The sequence below is a fragment of the Colobus angolensis genome, unplaced genomic scaffold, assembly GCF_000951035.1.
Source record: "Colobus angolensis palliatus isolate OR3802 unplaced genomic scaffold, Cang.pa_1.0 Scaffold83, whole genome shotgun sequence".
NCBI classification, from domain to species: domain Eukaryota; kingdom Metazoa; phylum Chordata; class Mammalia; order Primates; family Cercopithecidae; genus Colobus; species Colobus angolensis.
In genome coordinates this window covers 1,315,921-1,336,098 of record NW_012122154.1, presented here as the reverse complement: position 1 = coordinate 1,336,098, position 20,178 = coordinate 1,315,921, and the positions used below count along the sequence as shown (strand labels likewise).

The following is a 20,178-nucleotide window of genomic DNA, read 5'->3' as shown; positions in this document are numbered from 1 at the left end:
GTATTTTTTAGTAGAGATGGGGTTTCACCGTGTTAGCCAGGATGGTCTCAAACTCCTGACCTCATGATCCGCCCATCTCAGCCTCCCAAAGTGCTGGGATTACAGGCTTGAGCCACCGCGCCCGGCCCTGAATTCCAGTTCTTGCTCAACCAGATAGTGGCTGTGGGAACTTGGGCAAGTCACGTAGCCTCTCTGAGCCTCTATTTCCTTGCCTGTAAAATGGAGACAGGGATAAAACCTGTCTAACCAGATTATTGTGAAAATGCAGAATAAGTACTTGCTACAATGTTCTTTAGCTTTCCAAAGCTTCAAAGCACTGTCTGAATGGGAAGGATTCCCAGTCCCCCATCCCACGCCCCCATCCCGATAGCCCCTTCCACAGGTCTCACGAGAAGTTGGGGTTCACGTTGACATGATGGGTGCCCTCCACCTTCCGTAGGTCGCTGCCATGGCCCACAGCCACCATGCAGTTGATGCAGAGTAGCTGCACGTGCTCCACTGGGAACTGCCGCCGCTGGCTCTCCCGCTGGGCTGCCTGGGCCGCCCGCTTGGTCAGGGCTGCCTGCTGCAGATCCCGGATCTGGGGTGGGAGGGGACACTAGGCATGATTGGGGCCTAAGAGAACGTTCCTTGGGGGACAAAGGGTTCCCAGAGACCTAAGATATTTGTACCAGGAAGAGACTTTCCTTAACCCTCCCTGGAGCTTAAAAGAAGCTCTATTGCTGGGTGCAGTGACTCATGCCTGTAATCCCAGCATTTTGGGAGGCCAAGGAGGGTGGATCACGAGGTCAGGAGTTCGAGACCAGCCTGGGCAACATGGCGAAACCCCATCTCTACCAAAAAGACAAAAATTAGCCGGGCATGGTGGTGCACACCTATAATCCCAGCTACTCAGGAGGCTGAAGCAGGAGAATTGCTTGAGCCCAGGAGGCAGAGATTGTGCCACTGCACTCCAGCCTGGGTGACAGAATGAGACTCCATCTCGGGGGAAAAAAAGCAGCTGTGAAGAACAACAGTGTGGGTAGTGGGGGGCAACAGTGGGAGGGATAAGCTTTCCTGCTCAATCTTGAAGGATTTTAGGTAAAGCTGCTTCTGTGAATCTGTCATGGGGCATCATTAACAATTATGCTGGGACAACAGGGAGCACCCTGGACAAGGCAGGATGGTGATGGCCTTGCCTCAGGGGAACCGATGATATAAGTCCTAGTTCTGGGCTTATCTTCTGCACGTGGACTTATCTTGTCCCCTCTGCCTGATTCCAGAAGGGCTGTAATGCAGCTCTTCCAGATACATAAAGTATCTCATGGCAAGGACAAATAAAGAGCCTTGGACAAGGCCTGTTCCTAAGGCCTTCTGGAGTCCAGGTACTGCCTTCCCTGGCAGCCCCACCCCTGGCCTCTATCCAAACCTTCCCTAGGTGGGCAAAGTTAGCCCTGAGATATAGAGGGGACAGGGGGACATATGTGTGCAGTCAGAAACCCGCCAGGGAGGGACTCTTTCCTCCCCATGCCTCCCACAGGGCATGCAGGCCACCTGCAGACCTTGGCCTGGTACTCGGCCTGGTCCATCTTCTGCACAGCAGCCACTGCCTGCTCCATCAGCGTCTCCAGCGCCTCATTGATCAGCTCCCGCTTCAGCTCCCGGCTACCCTCAGTTGCTACAAACGAGTACACACTCTGATCGGCCCGGGCACGGCCCCTGGCCTGGGAAGGGAGACAAGGGGTGTCCTGAGTGGGGCTGGGGCCCCACACAGGATCCTATAAGGGTGCCCGAGTGGAAGGGAATGTGTGAGTACCTGGACCATGGAGATTTCATTGGTCAGGAGCCCATAGCGCACCACCACGTTGCACTGTGGGATGTCCAGCCCCTCCTCTGCCACGCTCGTGGCCACCAGAAGGTTCAGGGTTCCATCTCGGAACTTCCGGATTACTTCTTGCTGGTCCCTCTGCAGGGGAAGAGCAGGGAGGAAAAAGAGGCTGGTACATGAGGTGGCTCAGGCTGACTCCACCTGCCAGAGTAGCCTCTCCTGATTCAGCCGTCACTCCTAATCTTGGTCCGTCTCCCTGGAGTACTTGAATCCCATCTTTATCTCCAGGTACCCCCAGGATCTTGCCCATCTTCCCAGATAACTCTCCAACCCCTATCTTCCCTAGGGACTCCTAAGGCTCCCTACCCCTCTAGTCTAAGAAAAACTCCCAAGCCATAGCCTTCTCCTGCAAGGGACCCCAGACCTGATCCTCTGCCCTGAGGAACTACATCACCCACCTCTTTCCCTACAGACCCGCATGCCCACCCTTCTGCCCCCAGGGACCCCCAGACTGGGAGAGGCTTCAGCACTGGGGATGTCAGTGTCCACCCCTCTCCCCTAGCTCCTTGCCCCTCTGCCTGGGGACAGTCAACCTTCTCTTTCCACCAGTTCTCCCTGCCTCCACCCCTCTGTGCTGAAGACCCTGTTCCCCACACTTCTCTCCTATGCAATCCCCCCCGCAGTGCCAGCATCTTTCCCCGAAGCCCACACCTGGGTCATGTGGGTGCTCTGGCTGCTGTTCCCAGCCCCAATCAGTAGCTGGGCCCGAATGTCCACGGTCTGCAGGCCCGGCTGCTGCTGAAGCCAGAGCAGGAGGGAGTGTGCGCTCTGGCGGGTGCGGGTGAAGATGATACCCTGGGGGCTGTCAGAGCTCCTGAACTGCCTTTGCAGGATATTTTCCAACATCTCCAGTTTTGGATTCTCCGGGCCATGAGTTGCCAGGTGGGCCAGTACATTCTTATGGTCTGTTGAAAACCCCAAAAAGTTAGCCGGGTGCAGTGGCACATGTCTGTAGTCTGAGATACTTGGGAGGCTGAGGGTAGAAGGATTGCTTGAGCCCAGGAGGTCAAGGCTGAAGAAAGCTATGATTGCATCACTGCACTCCAGGCTGTGTACGGTGTAACAGAGTGAGACTGTCTGGGAAAAAAAGAAAAGAAGAAAGAGAGAAAGAGAGAGAGGGGATACTTGTGGAGACCCTATTTTTCTAACCAAAATCCAAAGCCATGGGTAAGGACTGGTTTGTTTCCTCGTTTGTGAAGGTTTTTGCATAGTTGTTAAAATTAATTCACGTTGTTGACTTTTTTTTTTTGTTTAAACAGTCGGGGTCTTGCTCTATCGCCCAGGCTAGAGGACAGTTGTGCAATCATAGCTCACTGCAACCTCGACCTAATGGGCTCAAGTAATTCTCACCCTTCAGCCTCCCAAGTAGTTAGGACTATAGGTAGGCACCACCACTCCCAGCTAATGAATTTTTTTTTTTCTAGAGGCAGAGTCTTGCTTTGTTGCCCAGGCTGGTCTAACTCCTGGGCTCAAGTGATCCTCCTGCCTCTGCCTCCCAAAGTGCTGGAATTATGGTGTGAGCCACTGCACCCGGCCCAGATTTTTTAAAAACATTAGTTAGGAGTGTTTCCTTTAGACTGGGAGAGAGTGAGACTGCAAGTCAGAGGGTGAAATTTAAGGTTGCAAATCTCAGCACAGGCTGGGGCTCAAGAGATCTGGGTAGCAGAGGTCAGAGTGAAAAGCTCAAAGGTCATCCTAGTCACTGGGAGAGGGTTCTAGTCTGAGGTTCTGTACTGTGTGACCCTGGTGTGAGGCTTTCCTTGAGCATGGGCTCGGTAGGAGGCATCCTTTCTGTTTGTTTGTTTGAGAAGGAGTCTTGCTCTGTTGCCCAGGCTGGAGTGCAATGGCACTATCCCAGCTCACTACAACCTCCCCCTCCTGGGTGCAAGCAATTCTCCTGCCTCAGCCACCAGAGTAGCTGGGATTACAGGTGTGCATCACCATGCCCAGCTAATTTTTAGTAGAGACGGGGTTTCACCATATTGGTCAGGCTGGTCTCGAACTCCTGACCTAGGTGATCCACTCGCCTCACCCTCCCAAAGGGCTGGGATTACAGGCATGAGCCAATGCACCCGGCCAGGGCATCCTTAAATGTATTCTTGGTGCTGCTGTGGGGGAGTTGAGCAGGAGCTCCATCCTTCTACCACCCCCACCTTCGCACTCCTGCAGTCCTATTCCTGTGAGAACCTCCTCCACCAGTGTCCTCCCCACTCCAAGATCTGAATCCTCTGCCTCTGTTTGGGGCTTTTCTTTATTTCTTTATTTCTTCTTTCTTTCTTGTCCCCTGTGCCCTGGCCTCTGACCTCGCATCCAGGTCCCATCATCCCCGGGCCGGAATCCCCCTCCCGCCCCTCACCATCGAACAGGGCCAGCAGTCGGCGCTCGGCACACAGGATCTGGGTTTTAGTGACCTGCTCCCTGTGATAGAAATCCTGCAGCGCAGCAAGGGCATCCACGGCGCGGACAGTGTCATGGATGAGCAGCGCGTCATTGTAGCGCCTCAGGTGAAGTGCGTACACCCGCTGCTCCTGGAGCCCGGCCAAAGCCGCTGCGGGCAGAGGCCGTAGTGTCTGTGCGGCCCACAGCCCCGCCCCTGTCCCGCCCCATAGGGCCCTCCCACTCAGACTCCGCCCCTGGAGTGGCTAGGCCCTGCCCCGAAGGCCTCCGCCCAGGCAGGCCCCGCCCCTGACTCCTCCAGCATCCTCGCCTCCGCCTGAGGGGCTGCCCCTCTCACCAGCCTCGCTCAGCTTCACCACCTGCTGCTCGTACATCTGCGTCCCAAAGTTCCGGCTCAACTCAGGCATCTCCAGGTGGTCGTGGACTTGGTCCATGAGCTTCTTCAGCAAGTCCCCAAACGGATCCTGGGCAAGAAGAGAGTTGGAGGGGATTCCCACACACACTGGAGGATGGGCACCCAGTGGGGGTGCTGACCCCGGTGTGTAGCACGCTGCGACTGCCTCAGCCATCTGTCTTAGCTGAGGGGTGAGCTCCAGAGGGAGGCCGGCTGGGGTGTGAAGGAGTCCTGCCCTGTCTCACCCACGATGTGCTCTTACCCTTTGGCCTGGGCACAGTGATGCCTAGTGTAAGGTACATGGATGTGCTTTGGTCAAGGAATAGGCTGAGGCGGACATCCGGGCCAGAGTGACTCAGCGAGTTTGGGGGGCAGACACATACTCCACTTGCTATGTAACCTGTTTGTGTAAGTTCATACTGGACTCTACTGTCAGTAGAAGGTATAACTGCCCTGCTGACGCTGTGCACAGGGCTCGGTTCAGCTCAGCACGGCAGGGCACGCTGGCACGCCCAGAGAGAGAATAATGCTACTAACTCCTGTAAGGGAGAGCCGGTCGCCTTGAAGGTGGGCAGTGGGGAGCCAGGAACCGGCTTGTGCCCAGAGGGAAAGAGTTAAGCTGCTGACCCTGACAAAGCTGGCTTTGCAGGCCAGGGAGTGCAGCTGCAGGCGTGGGGGCAGCAGGAGCCACAGAGCCAGAGCACACAGCCCAGATAAAGGTGGAGAGCGTGAAAGAGCTGCTGAATAAAACCACATTTCACCTGCCTATGGCCCCCCAAGTGTTCTTTCAGCTATCTGCTCACTCCAGACCACAGCGTGGGCTCAAACCTGACCCCAAGTGTAACATTTGGTGTAGTTATGGACCTGACACCTAGTCCTTGTCCAGTCCAGTCATAGCAGACACCAGGCCGTGTCCATACTGGAGAGGGCTCAGTAGAGCCTCAGCACAAAGTATCCCTGCTCTCTGGTTTCTACAGCACTCCCCAGCATGTCAGTGCTGTGACAGACACCGGCAGTGCCTTCTGAGTCAATCCAAAGAGCAGGCTATGGGCATGGGCTGTATCTGCCCCATTTCACAGAAAGGAGAAATTGAGGCTCAGATACATAGCAAGTGACCTGAAGTCATAGAGCCTGTGAGGGCAGAGTCGGGGCCCAAGCCTAGGTGTCCTAACTTGACACCAGCTCCCGCTCTCACCATGTCCCTGCCCCCACATACCTGGCTGCGCCTGTGGCAGAGGTTGTACTGTTTGCAAGGCTGTTGGCTGTGCTCCTGCAGCCGGGGGCGATAGTTCTGGGGTGACATGATGCACCACGTGTCCAAGTTGGCACAGAGCTGGGGGCAACAGAGAGGACTTTACTGGAAAGGGAGAGTCTGTGGGGACAGTGGGCAAACCTTTGGGGGAGGATGGATCCCAGCTGAGGACAGGACAGTGTGGGCCATTGCAGGTGTGGGCATTCGTCTACTCAAATATTGCTCGCTCTCTCTCTACCAGTCTTGTTCTAGGCACTGGGGATACAAAGGAACTCTGATTGGAGTTGGAGAGACAGATAATAAACCAGTAAATAATAATAGAATCGGCCAGGTGCGGTGGCTCACGCCTATAATCCCAGCACTTTGGGAGGTCAAGGTGGGCGGATCACCTGAGGTCAGGAGTTTGAGACCAGCCTGGCCAACATGGTGAAACCTCATCTCTACTAAAAGTACAAAAATTAGCCAGGCATGCTGGCATGCGTCTGTAGTCCCAGCTACTCAGGAGGCTGAGACAGAAAAATCACTTGAACCCGGGAGGTGGAGGTTGCAGTGAGACAAGATCATGCCACTGCACTCCAACCTGGGTGACAGAGTGAGATTTGGTCTCCAAAAAAAAAAAAAAAAAGAGGCTGGGCATGGTGGCTTACGCTGTAATCCCAGCACTTTGGGAGGCCAAGGTGGGCAAATCACGACGTCAGGAGTTTGAGACTAGCGTGGCCAACATGGTGAAACCCCATCTCTACTAAAAATACAAAAAATTAGTTGGACGTAGTGGTGTGCGCCTCTAATCCCAGCTACTCGGGAGGCTGAGGCAGGAGAATCACTTGAACCTGGGAGGCGGAGGTTGCAGGGAGCCGAGATCATGCCACTGCCTTCCAGCCTGGGCAAAAGAGACTCTGTCTCAAAAAAAAGAAAAAAGAATAGAACCTTGCAGAGCACGTTAACAAGCTCTGAAGAGGATAGCACTGGATGACATGACAGAGAGCAGAGGGGGTGATCAGGGAGGACTTCCAAGAGGTGGCATTAAGCTGTTCAATGAACGACAAGGAGGAAGCAGCAGGTAAAGTTCAAAGGGAAGGGCATTCCAGGCAAAACAAATGGTAAGTGCAAAGGTCACGAGATGGGAACAAGCCCTGCATGTTCAAGATGCAGAAGGCAGGCCAGTGTAGCTGTAGGATGAGCTACAACAGGGAGGGCGCAGGAACTGAGGTGGAGAGGTAGATCATGTGGAACTCTGTAAACCACAGTACAGTTGGGAGTTAATTCTTTGTGCCATAAGAAGCCATTGGAGGCTGGATCTTAGGCGAGGAAGGGGCCAGACACTGCCATGGAGAGCCTGGTAGGACTGGCGGGGATGGGGTAGTGGCAGGGCAGGCAGGGAGGGAGGGACGGAGGGAGGGAAGTCCCTGGTGGGTCTGGCAGTGGGAGGCCCATAGGGGCCAGGCTGACCTGCAGGACGTGGTCGATGGCCCCATCGAGCTTGGAGGCCCCGCCAGTGCCTGGGGAGGCTGTGAGACCCAGCACCTGGGGTAGGGGCCGTGCCCTCTGGAGTTTAAGTTCTAGGTACCGGCTCATGATGACGTTGTAGACAGTGTCCTTGTGCGTGTGGTGGCACTCATCCACCACAATCAGGGAGAAGGCTGAGGGCACAGGGGGAAAGGCTGTGACCTGTGTTTGCAAAGCCCTTCCTCCCATCAGCTTTCAGGTAGTCCCCACAATCGTCTAAGAATTCCTTCTTCCCTTCACGACTTGCAGCTGCGTCTCAGGATGGAGAGCCAGGCAGAGATGATTTCTCTCCATTTCACAGATTAGTAAACCGAGGCTCAGCTGAGGAAGGGACTTGCCTAAGATCCTACACCATAGCCTGGCCTGTTTCTACTAGAGTGTCTGCTGGGCTTTTGTGAACAGGCAACCCCCCACTCCCACAGAAACTCCCAACACCTTGATTCCGGGGGGTGCCCTGGGGTTGGCGGGAGGAAGTACCCCAGATGCATATCCTTTTCCTCCTGGCCATGGCCCTCACCAGTGAGCTCCACGTGCTCCTCCTCCTCGGGGCTGGTCAGTGCCATCTGCAGAAGCTCTGCTGTGCAGATGAGCAGGTCATGGCACCGGGCCAGGTGGCCAAAGCCAGCACGTGGCCCCATGTCCCCCCTCAGTGTTGTCATGGTCCAGCGTCCATCCAGCATGCACCTGAACTCTTCACCATGCTGGGTCACCAGGTGCACCTGGAGGTGGAGAACGAGCTGGGAGGAGAAAGCTGAATCTGGGGCCAGGGAAGTGCAGGGGAGGTAAGGTGACCCGCAGGGCATGGCTGGGTATTGAGCCGGGGTGGAAAGACAGGTGAGCTTAGGGATGGCCACAGCAGCTTTGGAGTTCTGGCGGGGACTGAGAGGTGCCTGAAGAGCTGAGACCCTGCTTGGTGGTGGGGGAGTGGGGCAGGGACAGACCACTCACCCTGTTGACCAATACAACCACCTTGGCTCCATCCACAGTCTCTAGGTGCCGCTTGGCCACATAAGCAGCCGCCCGGGTCTTCCCAGCCCCCGTGGGCAGCCAGATGATGATATTCTTGCCCTCCAGGGCAGGCATAATCACCTCCCACTGGTAGGGCCGCAGCTCCATTCTGGGAATAGCAGGGGACTCAGACCCACTGGCCCCTCCACCCCTCCCAACTCCTGGCCAAACCAGTTCGTGCAGCGACCTCCCTTTGCCCAGGACTCCACCCCACTTGAAGGAGGTGGGGCAGGACTCCCTCAGAACCCATCAGGACTCTGCTCTGCCCAAAAGGGGGAGGCGGGAGTAACACAGGCTACACCTGCCCCCTGCCCAGCCCAGGTCTCACCTGCTCTAGTCGGTAAGTCTGCCCAGGGCAGTCCCACTTAACTCAGCCTGGTGCCACTGTGCTCAGCTCAGAGACCCGAAATGGAAACTGAAACTGAGGGAAGGAGCCAGCTGAGCTGACTTAGGCATCTCCCATCCCCGCCCCGGGAAAAAGAACCAACAAAAAAGAACCGTTTGTGCTAACAGTCATGCTAACAGTCATCGCCAACTGCCGCGAGTACAAACTCCGGGAGGGGTACTGCCGCTGTGCCAGAGCCCTGGTAGGCACGACCACCTCCCATTGGTAGGGCCACAGCTCCATTCTGGGAATGGCAGGGGACTCAGACCCACTGGCCCCTCCACTCATCCCAACTCCTGGCCAGACTGGTCGGTACAGAGACTTCCCTTTGCCCAGGACTCCACCACACTTGAGGGAGGTGGGGGAGGACACCCTCAAAACGCTTCAGGAGCTTGCTCTGGCCAAAAGGTGGGGGTGGGAGTAACACAGGCTACACCCGCCCCCTGCCCAGCCCGGGTCTCACCTGCACCACCAGGTAGGCCTGCCCAGGGCGGCCCTGCTTAGCTCGGCCTGGTGCCGCTGTGCTCAGTGCAGACAGCAGAAATCAGAAATGGAAACTGAAACTGAGGGGAGGAGCCAGCTGAGCCGATTTAGGAATCTCCCAGCCCTGCCCGAGAAGAAGCACCATGTGTGCTAACAGGGAAGCACTCTTTCACTGCTACGGGATCCTCTACGCTTTGGCCCTTTTGCAGTCAGTTGTAACCACGTCCACCCAAGTTAAGGTTAAGTCAGGAGGTTTTGACCCCTACTGCCCTGGCATCTGAATCAGGAGCAGCCTGGAGGAGGGAGAGGTGGGGGGCTGCAGCCAGGTAGGACTGCCCTGGGCAGACCTACCGACTAGAGCAGGTGAGACCTGGGCTGGGCAGGGGGCAGGTGTAGCACAGGACCAGGTCTGAGGCTTGCTGGGGAGAGCAGCCTCCAGTTTGCAAGAGGTCCCTGGGGGGCCAAGATGAGCCTGCTAAGGCTGGGACTACACCAAAGAAACAATCACACAGAGAAATAAAAAGCTTTATTGTTCCCTCTAAGGGATTAATGCCAGGGAATGAATGGTCCCCACACCCCCACCCCTGGGGGAGACTGACAGTATAGTACCGGACAAGGCATGCCCCCTCCAGTTTGGACTGAACTTCCAACCCCTGAAGCCATCACTCAAGCTAAAATGAGCAGTCCTGGTCCTCAGGGAAACAGCCACCCGGGCCAGGCCCAGGAATCCAAGCCTCCAAAGCTCTTGGGGACCAGGTCTGGGGGCCACCACGGCTGGGCAAGTTTCATCCCTGGCCACCAGCCACTCTAGAGGGACTGGGCCCCAACCCAGGAGACCTCTCACACACAGTGAAGGCTGGGACGGAGCTGCAGGCTTGGGGGTGCCTGAAGGTCCAGAAAGGGCTGCAGGATCAGGGGCCGGAGGGCCCTTGGCTAGAGTGTCTCAAGCTGAGTTGGGTCCCTGGGGCCAGGGCATCCCCTAAGGATCAGATCAGAATCCGAGGTGGAGACATTCAAGGTCAGGGCTGCGGCCCAAAGCTGGGCCTACTTGTCAATGAGCCCTCCCTCCTTGAGCTTGAAGTAGAAGAACTTCTCCAGGGCGCTGGCGCAGCGGCAGTACTCGCTGTCCGGGGGGTTGTACTCGCGGCAGTTGGCGATGACCCGCTGCAGGTCGGCCACAAAGAGCTTCCGGGTCACGTAGTAGCGGCTTCGCAGCCGCTCAGTCATGGTCTTCAGGTCTGGGGCAGCAGGAGGCGGAGCACAGCTTTAAGAGGCTGAGGACCATGGCAGGGCTGTCCACCGGGGTGGGCCCCATGGGGCTGCAGGGCGCAGTGAGGGCAGGAGCAGGTATGAGGATGGAAGAGGAGGGAAGGAGATGGAATGGAGGGTCCTCACCAATGGGGAAGCGGATGACCTCGTAGTAGTCAGGGGCCTCCGACTTCTTCACAGGCTCCATGAAGGGCCAGGCACTGGGGTGCGACTGGAGAGAAGAGCCGAGCTGGGGACAGCCCTGCTGCACCCACACCAGCCCAAGACCGCCACCCACCTCACACTGCATCAAGGGGCCACAGCCATTGGTGCAGGGGCCCTGGAAAGGCAACCTGGTCTCCCCACCTTGATTTGGGCCAGCAGGTTTTTGAGGGTTGTGTAGAGCTGGTCGGGGTCCTTCAGCTCCTTCCTGGGGCGAGACACACCAAGTCTGAGGCTCCGAGTCCCTCTGCCCCATCCCCAACCTGGCTCCTTTGACAGAACACTCACCCCTTCTCCTTCCCCAACGGCTTCCAGCCCGTCTCTCCTGCAAAGTGGGAAGTGGGAGAATGTCTCTAAGAATGCTGGTCTGCACACCAAGCAGCGTGCCCCCACTACCCCGTAACCGAGACCCCTGCTTACGAATGCCAGGGACACTCTCCACAGGGATCTGCCTCACCCCCTCCTTGAAGCAGCTGAGCCCCGGGTAGACCTTGCGGATCTGGGCCTGTTTGCGCTCAATCAGCTTCTTGATGATCTGAGGGAAGGAGGGGTCTAAGGGGCCAGCTCCAGCCCCAGCAACAACCCCTCCCAGGGCCATAGTCAGAGCCACCGGCTGCACCCACCCAGATGCAATGCCACCTAATCCAGCACCTCCCGTCATACCTTCCCCAAGGGAGCAGAGCAAGAACCAAGATCCTGGCCTGTCCCCTCCTCACTCACACACACACATACACGCATGTACACATAGTACAGGTCTACACACGTGCGCTCGCCCCCCGCACGCACATTCATGAAAACTCCCACAGATGCGCACATGTGCACACCACCTCTTTCTGCTTCTTGATGATGTGGGACAGCTCTGTGTAGGGGATGCGGGGATTCAGCTCACACTCCATCAGTGTTGCTCCCTCGTAGTCCTTGATGTAGCCCAGGTATCGGCTTTTGGGCACCTTGATGTCCTTGGAGAAACCCTGGGGGGTGGATGGTCATGACCCAGTCCATCCATAAGTATTTCCCAACTTCTGTAGTCCCTCCCCTGGGAGCACCAGAGGGGTGGCACGTGCCATGTGACACCCCTTGCTCCTGAACCTCCTCCTGGGGCACTGTGAGGGTTTGAACTGTCCCTGGAAAGGTCCCAGGTCAGCTGCCCACTCCTGACTCATCCCGAAGAGCCCCCCAGTTCCTCCGGCCTGCTCTACTGGCCCCCCAGTTCCTCCAGCCTGCTCTACTGGCCCCATAGGCCCCCATTCTCCCCTGGGGCAGTGGCAGCAGAGGAAAGAAGATAGGCATGGAGACTTTCCTGGCAGCTGTCAGGTGAAGTAGGGGACATAAAGGGACTCCTACTCCATCCACAGAGGGGCTGGACAGAATGACCCCAGGCTCAGGCAAAGGACCGGTGTGGGACAAGGCTACGGGTCACCTGCTTTTTGAAGTAGCCGATGGCGTACTCGTCCGCGTAGGTGAGGAAGTAGAGAATGTTGTGCTTGATATGATACTCCTTCAGGTGGTTCATCAGGTGGGTCCCATAACCCTGTGGGGGAGCGGAGCAGGACTCACCAGGAGCTGAGGATGGGCCTGGTGCTGGAGAGCTCTCAGAGCCCAGAGTGGAGCGGGTGGATTGGAAAGGAGGTGGGGAGAGGGAGAGCATCCGGGCAAAGAGGAAGAAAGGCAGCTGACAGAGGGAGGGGAGTTTATGGGGGGAAAGTGAAAGGTACAGGCTTTCTAAGCTCACTCTGGGCCAGGTGCAGTGCTTCCTGTTTTACAGACCAATTCTCAACCCCAGAGGCGAGTATTACCACCTCTATTCTAGAAAAGAGAAAACTGAAACTCAGCTATGTTAGGAAATGCGTTCAAGGTCAGGCTGCCAGCCGTGGCAGGGCCGGGTCCAAACCCGACACAGGCCAGTGATTCCCAGTCCCTGGGCCTCAGAGTTGGGAGAAGAGGGAGAGGGAGTCACCAGAGGCCTGAGCAGGAGCAATGCCTCCCACACATCAGGGCCAACGATGCGCCACGCAGATCTGAGGTATGTGACACACAGAGCCAGCAACCCTACGAGTGGGTCTGTTGTAACAAAGGACAGAAGCCAAGGCTATCAGCATAGGACTACTGTAATTACAATGGTTAGTTCGGCTGGGCACCGTGGCTCACGCCTGTAATCCCAGCACTTTGGGAGGCCGAGGCGGGTGAATCACTTGAGGTCAGGAGTTGGAGACCAGCCTGGGCAACATGGTGAAACCCTGGCTCTACTAAAACACAAAAGTTAGCCAGATGTAGTGGCGCATGCCTGTAGTCCCAGCTACTTGGGAAGCCAAGGCACGAGTATCACTTGAGCCTGGGAGGTCGAGGCTGCAGTGAGCCCTGGTCACGCCTCTGCACTCCGGCCTGGGTGAGAGAGACCCTGTTTCAAAAAATAAATAAAAAATAAAAAGTAAAGTAATTAATTCCCCCATGTATGTAAATGTTCTTGTGATGAAGAAAACCCTAGTCCACAGGTCACCAAAGTGTGGCCGCCTCTTGGGCTCTGTCTGTGAACAGGTGGTTTCCTAATCCACAGTTATCAAAGTACGGCTGCCACCTTGTGGGGATGTGAGGAACGGGCCACTAAGAGAAGAGCAAGGGGCTGCTGCATCCCACACATCCCACTGCTCAGAGCTGGCCCAAACTCCGGAGCGAGCTGTGGGCTGGGGCTGGGGCTGGGGCTGGGGCGCCACACTCACCTTGACCTGCTCATTCGAGGTGACAGCACAGAAGACAATCTCCGTGAAGCCCTGGGTGGGAAACATGCGGAAGCAGATGCCACCGATGACCCGCCCATCCTTGATCAAGGCCAGAGTCTTGTGCTTCCTAAGAGAGAGGTGGGCACGTCACAGCCCCTGCCTGTTTCCTTCAGGTCCCCAGAGCCCTGGAAGTCTGAACTGTAGTCAGGGTTGGGCAGTGAGAAATAAGAATGCTCAAAGGTTGAACCTCAGAAGTGGGGAGCAGGGGATCTCCAATTTTGAGGAGTGAAGAGGCCGAGGAGGAAGGGACCCGGGGGTGCTGCCCTGGGGGAGGGGCTCTCTGGGGGACGCACGGGTCAAAGACGAGGCGGGCGATATACTCCTTAGGCATGCGTGGCAGCTGGTGGGAAAAGACATTCTGCAGCCCCACAAGCCACAGCAACACCCGCCGGTTGGCCTTGGGCGTCAGCGAGTTGCCGATGACGTGGAACTCAATGATGCCACGGCGCTCCTCCAGGCGGGCTGTCTCATCCCGGGCCGCATTGGCCGAAAGCAGGCTCGTCTGGGCACAGAAGAGGGGTGGTGAGCTGGGGTTTCAGGTTGGTGGGGGTCCCCCAACTGGTCAGCAGGCCGGGCTGCCCACCTCAGGACCCAGCATGGCAGCAGGGTCAGTGATGGTCAGCATGACCTCATTGACTAGCTCCATGGGGATGTCACCCATCACACGGAGCCTCTTGGCATCCTCCAGGGTCAGGTTCTCTGGGAGCTTCCTCTTCTCACCTATTGGGGAGGCACGCAAGGTTGCTCAGGATCAGTAAAAAATGTTTGGGAAGGAGTGAATGATGGGCAGAGGTCAGGGATCGAGTATCCACCTGGCATGGGCTCGGCCCCTGCAGGATCCAGACTCAGGGAGTTGCTGCTGCCTCCGCCCATGCTGGGGCTGAAGATGGGGGTGCTGGGAACAACTGCTGCACTGACTGAAGCTGAGGAGAGAGAGAGAGAAGTCGACCGGGGGACTGAAGCTGAGGAGAGAGAGAGAGAGGTCAGGGACCGGGGGACTGAAGCTAAGGAGAGAGAGAGAGAGGTCAGGGACGGGGGGTACTGAAGCTGAGACAGAGAGAGAGAGAGGTCAGGGACGGGGGGACTGAAGCTGAGACAGAGAGAGAGACAGGTCAGGGACGGGGGGACTGAAGCTGAGACAGAGAGGTCAGGGACGGCACGGCTGAAGCTGGGGGCAGGTCCCTCAGTGGGATCCAGGGCCTCCAGCCCAGCTGAGCCCTCTTCCACCCAGGAGGCTTAGCTCAGCCAGGCAGGCCAGACACCCTACAGAGCATACCATGGCACATACCTGGCCGGGGCACCAGCTGTGTCCCCTCTGAGGGTGGCATGGTGAAGCCTGACTCCCAGATTGGAGAGTTTGCCCCATAGATCTCCTCCTCCAGCATGGACAGGAATCTGTAGGGAGGACACAGTCTGTCCCACAACTCTGTTCTCCAAGGGTGCAGCCTGGGCCAGGCAGCAGAGGGACTGGAGGCTGGTCAGAGCAGACCCTGCTCTTAGGGAACTGGGGACCTGAAAGAGGGGACAGCCCCTGTCTTCTGGGAGCCTCCAATTGAAGGTAAGACAACAGGACACATCCAGGACAGAGATCAAAGAGGCTCAGCTTCACCATGCTGTGCAGCACAGGGAGACAGGTCTGAGCTGACGTCATCCTGTGCTGTGTGGCCAGGCAGGGCACCTTGTCACCCTGAATCCCCTCACTGCCCTCAGTACCAAAATGGGCTCAGACTCCACCCCACCTTGCCATCTCTTGTTCCCACCTGATGGCGGAGGGCACTAGAGAGCCAGGATTAGTCAGTGAGGGTTTTTTGAACAGGGGAGTTATGACCCAGATTTTAAAAGGTGTGGCTGAACAGAAGAAAATTGTACAGAAAAGACCAGAACAGGAGTAGAAATTGGTTTCACTTCAAGCATAAGCTCTGATTTCTTGGAGAGCTGTGCAGGGAAGAAGGCTGAGGCTGTGTCCAGGCCCCCATGGGAAACAATTAGTAACATCTACCGGGGCGTAGGGTGGGGTGGGGGCAGCGTTAGCTTGGGCTATGTACCTGCCATCCCCAGACTAGTACTAGCAAGTTGCTTCTGGGCCATGGGCAAGTCTGCCAGGTAGACGCCCAGATCCCAGAAGGCCCATGGAGGGAGAGGAGGGACCAATCCAGGAAGCCTTCCTGGAAAAAAGGGGACAACAGGGAGGATGTGAACTTGGGGCCAAATCCTGATAGGCCAGAAGGAGCCTTACTTGGGGAAGTGAGTGAGGATGAGGGTCCTCTTTTCGGGCACCAATTTGTCCTTCTCCACTCGGAACTTTTCCAGTAGCTGCCGGCGGGTAACGGTGAAAATGGACCGGAGAAGGCTTCGCCCAAAGACATGAGTGGTTTCGTAGCGGGGGAGACTATCACAGCTCTGGGGCACGTGGCAATAACAGAGCCATCTAGAGTAGGGAGTTGAGGGGGAGACAGGTGAGGGCGGAAACCACTGAACCCAGGCTGGGCCTGCAAGCCTCCCCCAAAGCTGCCCCTGGCTGGGCCTACCTGGTGTAATTGACCTTGTAGGTAGCCACATCTTCAGCCTGAGACCTCTGCCGAAACTGGGCAGGTGTCTCAAGCTTCCAGTAGTTAAGGCAGAGCAAGAACATCTTTGAGAGCTCAAACATCGTCTGCCGCTCCCGGGGAGCCAGGTGACTAAACTTGTACTGCACAAAGTTCAGCACACCCTGAGAAGGGGTGGGTGGAGAATAAAACCAGGAATGAGATGTGAGCAGCCTGCAGGGCCTTCTTAGACAAAGGAAGATGCTCCCTGAGGCCAGGGACAAGGTTCTCCTCTCTCTCTCAGGTGCTCTCGATAGAAAAGCTCTGCCCCCTCCCTACCACCATGTCCACCCTGAGGTTAGCACAAAACACCCTCCCTTCTCTGAACCTCCCCACTGTTCTCAGCTTGAGGAGGATGGAGAACACAGGCTCCCCACTCCTCCAAGCTGTCCCCAATTCTCCTCTCCGCTATCTCCAATTTCCCTATCCCACCTGCTCAATATTAGGTTTCTCAAATGGAGGGCTGCCCAGGGACCCCTCCACCACGGGCCGGGTCATCTGCAGGATGCATTTCCGCAGGAGCTAGAGAGAAGAGGAAGGGGGCATAGAGCGGAGTAGGGCAGAGCTGCAGACAACCCCTCAAGACCCCACCTCCTTCATTCACACCTTCCTTCAGTAGAAGCTCACCTTGAAGAGGTAGAAATAGACCTGCTTGGTGTCTGTGTCCTCCTCCTTGTGAACAGACATGAAGAGATTCTCCACATCCACCACCATCCCCAGCAGCCGGTTTATTTCATCCTCTGACACATTCTCCAAGTGAGATACGTGGTCAGCTGCAAGACAGATGGCAGAGTTGGGAAAAATTGATAGAAGAAATCAACAAGGCTTCTTGACCCTCTTTACAGCCAACCAAGATGCACACTCCGTCCCTCCAACCAGTGTGACCAACAGTGAGGCTGACTGCTCCGATAACAGCCATTGGGTTGCCTGGGCCTGTTCTGGGCTGAGAGATTTCCTTTCCCCTCCCTTGGTGCATACACACCCCCTAACCCAATCCCTCCTTCGAGGCATCTTTGATTTTTTCAGAGATGAGGCTTTGTGGCACTTGTCACCCTGTCCAAGCAGCTGCCCCCAGCTCCAAGGGCGCTGCCTGCCTTACCCAAGGGATGCTCACAACTGCGGCACAGCTCACTCAGGTTGGCAGCTGGCTGCTGCAGATCCATGCGGGGTGCAGTGGGGGGCTTGGGGTTTTTCCAGCCATTACACTTACAGGTTTCATTGGCCTGGAGGCGGAAGGATCAGTCAATAATCTATACCTCTGGGGCAAGAGCCGCTCCGCAGCCAGAGCTTTGACCCCACTCCCACCCGAGCCCAGGGATGCCCCAAGCCCCGCCCCTTCACCCCAGGCCCCGCCCCCACCTTGCAAGCCGAGAAGACCCCTAGCTTCTCAAGCTTCTTGGCGCGCGGCAGCCCCCGGACTTGCGCCTTCCTCTGGCTAGCGCGCTGCTGCTGGCTCAGGCCAGGTCGAGCCGGATCCCCCCCGCTCCCGGCCCCCCCACTTCCTACCCCGGGCCCCCCAGTCCCTGTGCTGCCGGCTGGGGCTGCAGCTGGGGCAGGGGCTGGTGCCGGGGTGGGAGTCGGAGTCGGGGCTGAAGCCGGGCTGGGTGCAGGAGTCGGAGTTGGGGTAGGGGCTGGGGACTGAAGGGGCCGGGGCTGCGCAGCCGGGGCCGGGGTCGGGGCCTGGGAAGGTTCCGCCATGGCCTCCCCCGCAGCGGAGAGCGGCGCCGCGCTCCCAGCCCTAGGGCCGCATGGGCAACCGGCGTTCAGTGCGCAGGCGTCGCTGCGCGGCGCGTGACGGGAGTTGTAGTCTTCCAGCGCCTTCCCCCACTGCCTCCAGCTTCCAGACTTTTCTGTCTGGTTTCTTGGCCCCTGACGGCCAAGTGAGGCCTGAGCGAAGGCCCCACATTGACCCCTCTTCACTTGTAATCTCTTTTAATGGTGTCTGGGAGAGTCACGATGGCTGTCCTCTTGGGGACAAGGAGTCTTGGGGACAATCGTGGGGTCTGCCTCTTTCCCGCGCCTCTCTCCCACTTAACCCCCTCCCTCAACTCGCGCACAGGCCCTGCCCCACGCGGCTCTGGACACGGAATTGCAGCTGCGGTAAAGATGAGACGTAGCAACAGTTCTGCAGCAGTGTGGTGGTGGCTTGGGTGTGTTCTACTGACATTCACCTGCACCTTTTCGTGCGCTTTTCTGTATGTATTTAATGGTATCACTCAACAAAAGGGAGTTTATCAGGCCGGGTGGCTAGCTCACACGGGAGAATCGCTTGAGCCTAGGAGTTCGAGACCAGGCTGGGCAACATAGGGAGAACCCCCCCCATCTCTACAAAAAAATAAAAAATAAAGTTTATAGACCGGGCGAGGTGGCTCACGCCTGTAATCCCAGCACTTTGGGAGGTCGAGATGGGAGGATCGCTTGAGCCCAGGAGTTAGAGATTAACCTGGGCAACATAGTAAGACCCTGACTCTTAAAAAAAAAAAATCAATTAACATCATCAGAGGTATAGCTGTGGTTACGATGGTCACCAAGAAGGCTACTGACGTGGAGGGTGAGGCAGGGGAGGGCTAAGCCTTTCTCTGTGCACTGGGAGCCGCTCTCCTGAAGTCCCGACTGCATCTTCATCTTTGTGGCCCGAGTCCAGACCACAGCCTGCATGCAGCACAGGAGACCCCGGGGGGCGGATGAATTAATACAGCCGAAGAGACCAGTCCGCCTCCTCGTCTCGCGTGTCCGCGTGGGGTTGTGGGTGGTCAGGGAGAGGTAGGGTAGATGACCCAGAAAAGCCGCCCTCCCCTGACTCTGGGAACAATCCTTGCCCCAGGCCTCGTCCTTAGAAGGCAAGACAGCCCCCTTCCAGATGGGGGATCAATCTACTGTTGGCTGCGCCGGGGTCCGGCTCCCTCGGGTCTGGCTTGGTGGAGGATCCAGTTCCTTCACAGCTGCGGCCTCCCCGGGGCCCATTAACGAAGGTGGGGAAGTGCGGAGAAAGGGTCAGGGTCTGGGATGAGAGTAGCTGCAGGCGCGCCAGGGCGGTGACAGTCTGGCTCTTGGAGGTAAGATGGGCGTGACTGATTCCGAACTCCGCCTGCGTTTGCAGAAGCGAAGGGAACCGAGCGAGCAGAGCTGAGCTCGGCTAGGCCACGGGAGGCCCCTCCTCTCCGGGCGTCCGCGCGCCTAGCTCTGCGCTCGGAGCCTCGCCCCCTTGGACAGCAGTTAGTTGCTGACTCGGATGCAGCCGATCGGTAACACCTTCTCCGAGAGCCGGGTGGCATCCCGGTGTCCCAGCGTGGGCCTCGCTGAACGGAACCAGGTAGTCACAATGCCGGTGCGGCTGCTCAGGGACAGTCCGCCAGCGCAGAAGAATGACCATGCCAGAGACGGTTTCCAAATGAAGATGGATGCCCACGGCTTCGCCCCGGAGGAGCTGGTGGTGCAGGTGGACGGCCAGTGGCTGATGGTGACCAGACAGCGGCAACTGGACGGCAGTGACCCGGAAAGGGTCTGATACCGCATGTCACAGAAGGTGCTCCCGTCCAAACTGAATCCTACCGCCATAACCTGCTGCCTGATCCCCTCCAGGCAGCTGTGGGTCAGAGACCAATGTGTGGCGCTGGCTCTCCCTGAAGCCCAAACAGGACCGACCCGGAGCCTTGGCTCTAAGGCTTTCAACCTGACCCAGTAAACAAACGACCCGATGTGCAGCAGCCTTGGTGTCCGTTGTCTTTTCTGGGGATGGGGGTCAGAGATAGAGGGACTGGAGGCACAGGAGGCAGGAAAGGCACCCCCAAGGTGGTGGTACACCAAGAATCAGGCCTCTGCAGACATTTCACTTGAGGCCAGGAATTCGAGACTAGCCTGGCCAACATGGTGAAACCCCATCTCTACTAAAAACACAAAAATTAGGTGTGGTGGTGTGCGCCTGTAATCCCAGCTACTCGGGAGGCTGAGCAAGAGAATCGTTTGAACCTGGGAGGCAGAGGGAGGTTGCAGTGAGCCAAGATCCTGCCTCTGCACTCCAGCCTGGGCCATAGAGTGAGACTCTGTCTCAAAA

General features: G+C 57.2%; 3 protein-coding genes across 5 annotated transcripts in view; 1 reads left to right on the top strand and 2 right to left on the bottom strand.

Annotated features, from left to right (window-relative positions):
- The window catches only part of DHX58 (DEXH (Asp-Glu-X-His) box polypeptide 58), an 11,437-nt gene extending 2,065 nt beyond the window's left edge, over nt 1–9,372 (bottom strand). The window contains exons 1-12 of one of the 3 annotated variants that reach the window (XM_011929734.1): nt 9,246–9,372; nt 8,753–8,845; nt 8,365–8,533; nt 7,934–8,135; nt 7,360–7,550; nt 5,875–5,991; nt 4,602–4,728; nt 4,224–4,415; nt 2,519–2,772; nt 1,796–1,945; nt 1,542–1,703; nt 390–580 (exon numbers count right to left, since the gene is read on the bottom strand). In XM_011929734.1, coding sequence (XP_011785124.1) covers nt 390–580; nt 1,542–1,703; nt 1,796–1,945; nt 2,519–2,772; nt 4,224–4,415; nt 4,602–4,728; nt 5,875–5,991; nt 7,360–7,550; nt 7,934–8,135; nt 8,365–8,532 — 1,754 coding nt within the window. In that variant the 5' untranslated portion in view covers nt 8,533; nt 8,753–8,845; nt 9,246–9,372. Of the gene's footprint in view, nt 1–126; nt 581–1,541; nt 1,704–1,795; nt 1,946–2,518; nt 2,773–4,223; nt 4,416–4,601; nt 4,729–5,874; nt 5,992–7,359; nt 7,551–7,933; nt 8,136–8,364 lie in introns of those variants that run through there. The other 2 variants (XM_011929736.1, XM_011929735.1) reach the window with 2 other exon arrangements.
- A 427-nt stretch (nt 9,373–9,799) lies between these two features.
- On the bottom strand, nt 9,800–18,009 carry KAT2A (K(lysine) acetyltransferase 2A). The gene is made up of 18 exons (XM_011929728.1): nt 17,484–18,009; nt 17,224–17,347; nt 16,752–16,897; nt 16,557–16,646; nt 16,068–16,249; nt 15,776–15,967; nt 14,828–14,934; nt 14,352–14,462; nt 14,123–14,259; nt 13,833–14,041; nt 13,480–13,606; nt 12,183–12,293; nt 11,590–11,733; nt 11,183–11,297; nt 11,051–11,087; nt 10,907–10,970; nt 10,688–10,772; nt 9,800–10,530 (listed from the first exon to the last, which is right to left on the bottom strand). Exons 1-18 carry the CDS (start codon nt 17,820–17,822, stop codon nt 10,337–10,339), a joined length of 2,514 nt encoding a protein of 837 aa, XP_011785118.1. The 5' UTR covers nt 17,823–18,009; the 3' UTR covers nt 9,800–10,336.
- A 1,240-nt stretch (nt 18,010–19,249) lies between these two features.
- On the top strand, nt 19,250–19,809 carry HSPB9 (heat shock protein, alpha-crystallin-related, B9). The gene is given in 1 exon segment (XM_011929729.1): nt 19,250–19,809. A coding segment is annotated over 1 exon segment (453 nt). The 5' UTR covers nt 19,250–19,356.
- The last annotated feature ends 369 nt before the right edge of the window (nt 19,810–20,178 follow it).

Coding starts and splice junctions, on each gene's coding strand:
- KAT2A (XM_011929728.1), bottom strand. CDS start 17,822: ATGGCGGAACCTTCCCAGGCCCCGACCCCGGCCCCGGCTGCGCAGCCC. Junction 15,968..16,067: donor TACAAGGTCAATTACACCAG/GTAGGCCCAGCC, acceptor TCCCTACTCTAG/ATGGCTCTGTTATTGCCACG. Junction 14,042..14,122: donor CTGCCATGCTGGGTCCTGAG/GTGGGCAGCCCG, acceptor TTCTGTGCCCAG/ACGAGCCTGCTTTCGGCCAA.